Consider the following 9,358-nt stretch of genomic DNA (forward strand, 5'->3'; position numbering starts at 1 on the left):
TATTACATAAATTCTGGATTATAGTATTATTTTCAATTGGTATTCTACTCTTTCATTGAACTATAAGTTTAGTAATTTGTAGTTCTCTTGATATAAACCTAGGTTACAAGACCTAGGAACTAGGTCTAGGTTCTAAAATAAAAAATGTACTAGATACATGTGATAATGGAAAAACCTTAAATCCTAAAGCTTAAATGGGATTCAAAACTTAGATTCACAAACATAAGGGTGTTGAAACTGAATATGAATCAAAAGACAGTTTAAGCATTCAACTTTGTTGCCAAATCATACTAAAACAAATTGGAGACCATTTGCATCCTCATTCCCCATACTCAATCTTCACAGGTAAAACAAACAGAGCCATTTTCACGATAATTCCACATTTATCTGTAAGATCACTAAGGGCCTATTGGCTACTGCATAAAAAAAATGTTGAAAAGTTCCTCTAATTTCATAACGAAATGGAATACACGAAAAATTCAAGCATGAAGAAAAACTATAATGTTTATTTTCATCCCAAATACAATTAGAAAGCCAAAGATCAAGCAACACCATTCTCAAGTTCCTGAATTCTCCGTTCCAGCTGCACAATAAAGAAACATGTTATTCTTGCAAACTCAATAGTTGAAGATTTTGAAACACATTAGATAAGTTTTCTAAAAAGACACCATTTTCAAATGAAGAAGTTTAATTTTCATATATAATTGCACCTAGGAGTTATTGGCATACAATGGAAGAACATCTTACATACAGACACTTGTGAACAATGTGAAAATTTGCATAATTCATTTCATAAGAATGTTTGGAACTTTTGATTTATGGCAATCAGATGTTTCGTGGTCTTGTCAAGAAAGGTATGCATCAATCTCCCTCCTACTTTTAAATAATTTGGCAAGGTTCATACATGTAGGTTTTATCCTAGGTTTCCATTGTTGGGAAGAGGGGTTTTTTGATTTGGGTGGACATTGAAGATGATCTAAAGTTTACTCTTCGTAGGAAGGCCTAGAAGTTTTTTAGGAAAACCCTCACCACAAAAAAATGATGTCCAAGGATGGTGATGTATTTGATCTGATGAGCAAAATGCCATTTTGGGTCAGGCTTCCTAGCCTTGAATCATTAATGTGGAACATCAGGATGTTCAATAGAGTAGACATGAAGCTCTATGGGGATTCATTGGAAGTAGATTATCCTACCAGAAAGATTTTGAGAAATGGCATCACTTGCAAATGTTTGGATGTGCAATTGAAGACAAAACTCATAAGGGAGATTGAAATTGAGATGGTTGGAGGATCAACGCTTGTATAGTTGCTAGTATACGAGACAATACTCCATTTTGGTTGTGGAGTAAATTCCTAAAGGAGCGAGATGTTGGTTTGAGCAGACTTCAAACTTTTGAAGAAGTTAAGAAGGTTGTTTTTATGGCTGACAATGAGAGCGTGCTGGGGTTGGATGGCTTCCTAGCAGCATTTTACCAAAAGCATTGGTTGGTGAACTGAGTTCACGTTTACAAGGTGATGATAAATGTGCAACATGCAGAATTTATTAAGATGAAAAGGCGGTTTTTGTCAAGGTGATCCTCTATCACTTTATTTTTTTTTAGTTGTCAAGGAGGTTTTATTTAGAAGCTTTGTGAAGGAAGTGGACAATCTAAATATTCGAGCTTCAAAATTGCAATTGGGCACTGGTCCATCATGACTATTATTTGTTGATGTCATATTTTAATGTTGCAGCAAAAATAGGAGACTAGTTGAGGGGATGAAGCATTTTTTTATATGTTTCAACAATGTTTAGGACTTGGAGTAAATCCAGCGAAGTTCTTGATGATTCCTTTTTAGACTAATCATGATCAAGTGATTACTCTTAAGGGAATTCTTGGACGGGATGTCAAGTCCCCTCCTCTAAGGTACTTAGGGTATTCTTATATTTCAGAGGAAGCTTAAAGGGGAGTGGTGCATGGAGTTGATAGACAACATGGTTCATAAATAGGAAGGATGTGTCTTATTAAACATGTAATCACCCAAATCATATGCTTTTTGAGATGAGTTTTCATGTTCCACAATCGGTGGTGGCTAGACTGAGTAACATAATTTTTGTGGAGTAGACAAGGTGTGAATTTGATTGGGTGTAATACTTTGTACAAGCCATTGATTGAGAGAGACATTGATTTGTCTAACATCCAAAAGCTAAATAGAATTACATTGCAAGTCTTGCTATAAAGGTTTGCATGAAATGGAAGCGTTGGGCCCAGATGATTAATAAGAAGCATTTCAAGTTTTAGAGCTTGTGGATTTGTGGGGCAATGGTAGATATTTTGGTTCTTAAAGGATACAAAGTGAGGGTGGAAAAGTGTTTAAAAAAAGGGCTTATTGGCAAGTCAAAGAGTGTAAGACTAAATTTTGTCAAGATAAATGGGATGTGAAATGTCTTTATCCTAAGCAATCGACAACTCGATGACCCTTAATGACAGTTTATCTTTTTCAGTAGCTGTGGTTCTCAACTTTGACGATATTCTTCTGCCCACATTCAAGGAGATGCCTGACAAAAGTGGTGTTAGTTGTCCAATGCTTCGGGTGGAAAGAGATAAGCATGATGCAACCAAATGAAGATAATGGATATGGCTAGAAAATTGTCATCTTTGCTCTAAATGGTTCATTTATATAGCATCATCAAGCAGATTGCCTACTTTGGACAGGGTTAAAATGATGAGTTTTTCTAGTTCACCTATACTTCATTTACAAGAGAAGGGAAGGGACCGCATAACATATTTTCTTGTCCTACAATTTCGGCAAGAAAATTTTTTACCTGATTGATAGGAAATTAGGTCATAGAAGGAGACCTCACTCTTATGTGTTACAAGAGTTAAACATTTGGTTCATTGATGGTTTAAAAGGAGATGACTTAACAAAATGTTGATGGATGTCTTTCCATCTAGCAGATTGATGTTTATGGAACAATAGGAATTGGTTTATATTAGATCTCAATTAAAGGAGGATGTCAAAGAAAGTGGGATCTGTGTGTTGGAGGTGTTTAGAACTCTATTCTACTTGTATCAAATAAAATAATAAAGATTTAACTTAATTTAAGGTGTGGTCTAGGACAAGAATTGTTTATCCTAGACTCAAGTGTAGCTTGTGTCCAAATGGTTGCAATTAGACATCAGAATAAGAAGTTACCTAGCATGTCTTTAGAGAAGAGTTTGATTTATATAGTGGTAGTCTCAAACCAGCAAAGCTACTTGAGGAGTTTGAGAGGGTGCTTGGAAGAAAGAATCAAAAGGAGTGAGCACTGTCATCATCTTATCAAGGTTAGAAGCAAATTAAAAGTCTCTAGCAAATGCATAGGTGTGGAAGTGGCTATAAAATTGCTTGCTTTCTCATAATTTTCTTTGTTTTTTCCTTTTTGCTTTCTTCATTCTATACAATTCTTTGTATTCAATATATCTTCAGTTTGTTTTTGAATAAAATATTGGAGGCCTATATATTGCATGGAATGCATTATTTCTTGACATTATCTTCATGCAATTTTGATGGGATTTAATTCTTAAAACCCACATTTTTGTGCTTGTGTAGGAATAAAAGACCCATGGTTCTAATTTTAATGAAAACATAGTATGAGAGAAAAATGATCTAAGTAGAGCAAAATGGTTTCCAGGGATAAGATCATCACTTTATATCCTAAAAACCCATAGTTTTTGTCTAGCCAAGGGATTTGACTCCTAGGTTGCAATCATTTACACTTTACATTTTTTATCATAGTGTATTTAAATTTAGGTAGAAACGTACTAAGTTGTTTAGGATTTAGGAATAAAAGGAGTAGGAGGGGTGCTTAATAATTGCTACTTTTGGAAAAAAAATGGAGTGTTAGGGCATAAACCTAGATTGTGTTCTTCAAAAAAGGTTTCTTAATAATTGTTCCTTTTCGGCCAAACCTTGTTGAAGTTCAGAAGAAGAGGGTGCTGCTTGATTCTAGTAGGTAGACACCCCATTGGGAGAAAACTTCTCTCTCCTCATGACCCCTCTTCCTCCCATTCTTTTTCTTTGAAACCCTTAGCACCAACTTTTACAATAAAAAGTAAAAAACAATTATTTTAAAACCTTTTCCTCTAGTAGAATGGATTCAAGGTACCTTATTTCATAATATTGATGTGCTTTTGACTTAAAGCATCTCATGCCTGGTTTGGAACTTAAAAACGAGGAATGAAAACATGAGTGACCCATGGATGATATGGTAACCATTTAAGAGAATGACACAACACTAGGAATTCTTCATTCTTAAATATCAAGTTCATAATCCAGTTGACTTGTAAAGTTCATAATCCAGTTGACGCAAATCCATATCCATTTCATATGCTAAACTTAATTCACCAGTATAACCAAAGTGCTAAACTGAACAATGGGAAACAAGTGATAATTTTTTTACATTACCTGAATCAGAGTTTGCAATTTATCTTTTAGAATGTAAAATTTTTGCTTGACAGTGTTCAATTCACCTTTACACCTGCATCAAAATATGTAGGTTTACAATTTTATTTGAAAATACAAGAGGCACTTTGAAATAAAAAAGACAAATTTGTTTGGAAATGCTAGTCAATGCAATGATAAAACACAAAACCAATATAGGTAGAATACTAGAGACAAAATGGGATCAATTTGTTACTAAATGCAATGAAGTTTTGATATCATTCAAAAAAAAAAGATGCCAATGGGCACCTCAATTGTACACAATTTTAAGTTTAGTATTTAAATCAACATTTAATTCTTACTTGGGCCAAACCAAAAAGTGACATTTGGATCCAAATGCATTCATTATTTAATTAAGAGAAACCGTCTCAAAACTTCTAAGATTAGTTTGCCTCTTCAAGAGTTTACTTAGCTACAAAAGTATAAGGTGATTTTTGTTGTATAAAGCCATTTATTAGCCATGACTAAAGTTCCCAAGGAGCATACAAAATAAAATTGTTGTTTCAAACAAAACTTTAACAGTTTGTTTTCAAGTTAGAACATTAAGTACACGAGTCATATATAACACATTTAGCCTTGTGTAAGCACCTCTACAATCAATGGTAATTGGACTCTAAAAGAAGTGACCACTCACCCATCTTTATTTGCTGCATCACAACAGCTACATAGCATGGTACAAGCCAACTTAACTTGATGAGCACCCATACTGCAAGAATTATGTCAATTATGAATTGAAACAAACTCGACCATAATATTGTCACAGATTTCTACATGTGCATACACATACACCACCCATGACAAAACAAAGGCGAAGTTATGTAAATAAACATTAAAAGTTTGTTGAAGTTATATAGACCTCCTTGTCATACATGACTACTAGACAAGATTGAGAAAATAACCAAACTACCTTGCACTGCTTCCCTTCAATCGGTAAACAGACACATCAACTTTTCCATAATCAGGTGTCTCTTTATCCCTGCAAGGGCACATCTTAGAAGGTTTATAACTATGTAACAAACTACAATAATTTATGCAAATGAGTTCAAAATATGATGACAGTTAGGTTGTACATACAACAATTGGCTTAGTTCTGCTAATATGTTCTCAAAATCCTCACAAAATATGTTAATCACAGATATTACAAAACCAGGATTGTTGGCATCTTGCAGCATTTGAACCTGCTTGAATTGCTCATCAAGTTGTCCCTATAAGAAGTAAGGAGAAGAAAAAAATGAATGATAGTTGACAAAAAACACTATACTTTCTTCCCTATGAAATAATAAAGATGAAAGGTAAATTCCCTGATTGTACCAATCATACATCATAAAAGATTGAGATCATGTCAAGCTAGTCAAGCGTTCAGATATTTAGATGAAGGATCTGCACTCTTTTTTGTGGTTTAAACTTCTTGTACCTTGAAATAATAATTATTTGCCATTTTGAGAATTGTCTTTGTTAATTACAGTACTATCCTTAGTAATGAATATTCACAACCACGTAATTATACATGTGTGTCCATATAAGTTGTGTTTTTATTTGTACTCATGTTTATGCACATGAAGTAAAAAAAGAAAAAGTCATCAGGTATCTGATTATTTCTCCAATCTTCCAAAATGAAATAGATTGCTTTGTTAATATCGATCATACATGGGGAGCTAAATGTAGAACTTACAAAAGATTAGGAGAAAAGGGAAAATAATTAGTGATTGTTAGTTGCATAAGCAAGATTTTCTTTCATTGGAATAAAATCAAAAACTTTTCTTCAACAATTTTTGCTTTATTGGTAGATTTTTGACACCACGATAGTCCTCAACACAATGACAGAGGAACTTTTTGAATGTCAAAAAAGTGGAGTGCATATTGTTCAGAAACTATCACTTTCATGGCAGATTTTTAGTATCACTTTCATTGCATCATTAAAAGAGGCCGACAAAAATTTAACCCACTTGGGAGAGAACATGCTTTCTACATGACACAACATCCACCTTTCCTTTTAGACTCATAGCAACTACATTCTAAAATGTCAAGACACCAGACAATAAATCATTGTCAATTACCCTTTGCATGTGTTTTGTGGTAGTAGGCAAACACAAAATTTTGTACATTCTCATTCATGTATATGAAAACAATACTCATGCTATCATTCAGCCAAGATATTAACTTGCAAATTGTTAAGGTGATGCAAAGAGGATCATGTGGAATGAAGAGAAGCTTGTGAAGATTGTGTTGCGAAAAGTTATAAGATTAATGCAGCCACACCTGAGGAATTGATAGAACCTTCTATCCTATTTGAATGTGATTCTATACAATCTAGATTTAATGTTGGGGATAATGATTATATAACAGTTCTTATGTATAAAGGTCAAGTAACTACACTATAGATGTTAATTTAGTTCCACATTATAGGTTAAAGCCAATGGTGTCCTTCCATGGTGAAAAACTGACATTAAGTATTTTGGCATTGTTATTTTCTTTTATGTTTTTAACATGATATTAGATCAGCAAAAACTCCACATACCAAGCCAATATATTGTTGGCACAGAGTAGATTGATCCTGATTTTGAAAATATGTCAAGTTAGCATAGATTTTCCGATAATGGAGAATGAAATACTTGTAGAAGAAGATGTAAGTCACAACCAAAGTGACTGTGCCTTCTTCATCAAATTGCCAATTCCTGTTTTAAAAATTTACACAACAAACTTAAGCTCTCCAAACTATGATCCAATTTGAGTGAGGATAGAAACAAACATGCTATCACTATGGAAAGCTTGTATCTAGTGAATTGTTAAGGAAAGTGATATAAAGAAGATCATGAAGAATGAAGAGAAGGTTATGAAGAATATGCTGTAAAAAATAATGAAGTTAATACTGCACACTATTAGTCAATTGATAAAACCATCTACTTTTATTAGATTTGAATATGATTAAGATTTAATTTTGGAGATAATGATAGTGTAAAAATTCAAATGTAAGGGCCAAGTAATGACATAAAAATGTTGATTCAGTGCCACGCTATTGATTAAGGCTGTTGGTGGTCTTCCATGGTGAAAAAGAAAATCATGTTAATCTATGGTCTTCATTAATTTTTTTTTATGTTTTTCAAAACATATGTGTCTAGGGCTATATCATGAGCAAGCTGCTTGTGAAGCAAATGTCAAGTCAGGTCCATCTTTGAACCATTAGAAAGGACGATAAAGGGATATCAAATATAATAAGGATTTGCATTTAAACTAAGAGACAGGGTAGGATAGCAATCAAAGTGTAAATTGGAGTGTATTTCTGAACCATCATATTGCGGCATAAAGACAATGAGAAATATGGTGGGACTCGATCACCAAGCACAACCATGAAAAAGGAAACACACATACAATCATCAACTCTTATTATTTTCCATGATTACTTTTAGTTCTTCGGTACAGTCTTCAGAATCTCCTAAACCTGCTTCATTTAAAATTTCACATTTCTTCCACAAACCAATGAGATATAGTATGTGGTTCACTTCAGAAGTTGTTTAGAAAAAAATGAAAGAGACACTACATTGCCTCTTACTTCTTCATAATCTAGCACTACTAATGAGTTTATAGACAGAAAACAGCTAATAACTAAAAAACTTCCTTGAGCAATGATATATATGTGTGTGTGTGAAAGCATGCATGCATAGAGAGAGAGAGAGAGAGAGAGAGGGAGAGAGAGAGAGAGAGAAAGAGAGAGAGAGAACCTCATGGAAGAGGGAATTGATGTAGGCTTCACATTGTTGCTTGAGCAAGTTAATGTTCCCAACATCCATACAACAAAAACTAGTGTTGTTGGGGTGTTAAGAATGGTGATTAGAAGATGAGGGAGAAAGAGGAGGCCAAGAGAAAAGAAAGCAATGAAGAATAGCATCTCTAGAGGGGAGAGAAGCACATAATTATGTACATTGAGACTCTCCCAACTAAAGAAACAATATATATATATATATATATATATATATAACACGTGAGCACCCATGCACACACAGAGAGAGAGAGAGAGAGAGAGAGAGAGAGAGAGAGAGAGAGAGAGAGAGAGAGAGAGAGCACCTCAAGGAGGAGGGAGTCGATGTAAGCTCCACACTGTTGCTTGAGCAAGTTAATGCTCTCAGAAGCCATACTATAAAGGCTAGTGGTATTGGGGTGTTAAGAATTGGTGGCCAGAGGGTGAGGAAGAAAGAGGAGGCCAAGAAAAAAGAAATCAGTAAAGAAGGGCATCTCTAGAGGTAGGGAAGCACATAATTATATACCATGTCTTGCTTCCAACTAAATAAATAAATTATATTAAATCTAGTCAAGGTTTTTGAAATAAAACACTGAAGATTGTGATGACAATCAAGGATAATCTTAATGGAGAAAGAAATCTGGTGACCACCAAATAGCTGGGTGACATCTCTATGGATAAGCAATGGTTAAGGAAAGAAAATATTATGTAAAGATTGGGTGACATCTCTATGGATAAGCAATGGTTAATGAAGGAAAATATTATGTAAAGATTATTTCTATAGACAAGAAAACACCGTGTTTAAATGATGACAATAAACAACCCCATTGGGTGGTAGCGTATTGGGTGGCAAGGTGGTCCGGTTCCTCTAAAGACTTAGGTTCGAGTCTTGGAGTGGTCATTGTCACGTCCTAGTGCACTCTACCTCTGGCCCGTAAAAGAGCCCGAAGCATGCTTTACGAAAACCTAGGGGAGTAGGCACAGGAAGGGGGGAACAGTGGCCTCTCTTAGGGACAGTGGAATGAACCATTCACCCTTTTTTTAAAAAAAAAATCAAACAATTAAGCTTTCAATGAGAGAGTTTGTGGAGGTAGGATGGGTAAATCTGAACCACATAAAACATCCTTTTTCTTGCCTAATTTCTCCTTTCCGATTTGGCAGC

At 34.4% G+C, this 9,358-nt stretch overlaps 1 protein-coding gene across 1 annotated transcript; it reads right to left on the minus strand.

Annotated features, from left to right (window-relative positions):
- Positions 1-541: 541 nt before the first annotated feature.
- On the minus strand, positions 542-8,591 carry LOC116254459 (histidine-containing phosphotransfer protein 1-like). The gene is made up of 6 exons (XM_031629856.1): positions 8,523-8,591; positions 5,535-5,665; positions 5,368-5,436; positions 5,095-5,166; positions 4,425-4,497; positions 542-583 (listed from the first exon to the last, which is right to left on the minus strand). The coding sequence occupies exons 1-6, from the start codon at positions 8,589-8,591 to the stop codon at positions 542-544; spliced, it is 456 nt and encodes a 151-aa protein (XP_031485716.1).
- Between the last annotated feature and the right edge of the window lie 767 nt (positions 8,592-9,358).

This window comes from Nymphaea colorata, chromosome 5 (assembly GCF_008831285.2).
Source record: "Nymphaea colorata isolate Beijing-Zhang1983 chromosome 5, ASM883128v2, whole genome shotgun sequence".
Lineage (NCBI taxonomy): Eukaryota > Viridiplantae > Streptophyta > Magnoliopsida > Nymphaeales > Nymphaeaceae > Nymphaea > Nymphaea colorata.

What these genes read in the sequence shown, in the direction of transcription:
- LOC116254459 (XM_031629856.1), bottom strand. Translation starts at nt 8,591, where the DNA reads ATGGCTTCTGAGAGCATTAACTTGCTCAAGCAACAGTGTGGAGCTTAC. An exon ending in GATGCAGCAAATAAAGATGG is followed by an intron (nt 4,498 to 5,094) that starts GTGAGTGGTCAC and finishes ATTTTGATGCAG; the next exon opens with GTGTAAAGGTGAATTGAACA. An exon ending in AATTGCAAACTCTGATTCAG is followed by an intron (nt 584 to 4,424) that starts GTAATGTAAAAA and finishes TTTATTGTGCAG; the next exon opens with CTGGAACGGAGAATTCAGGA.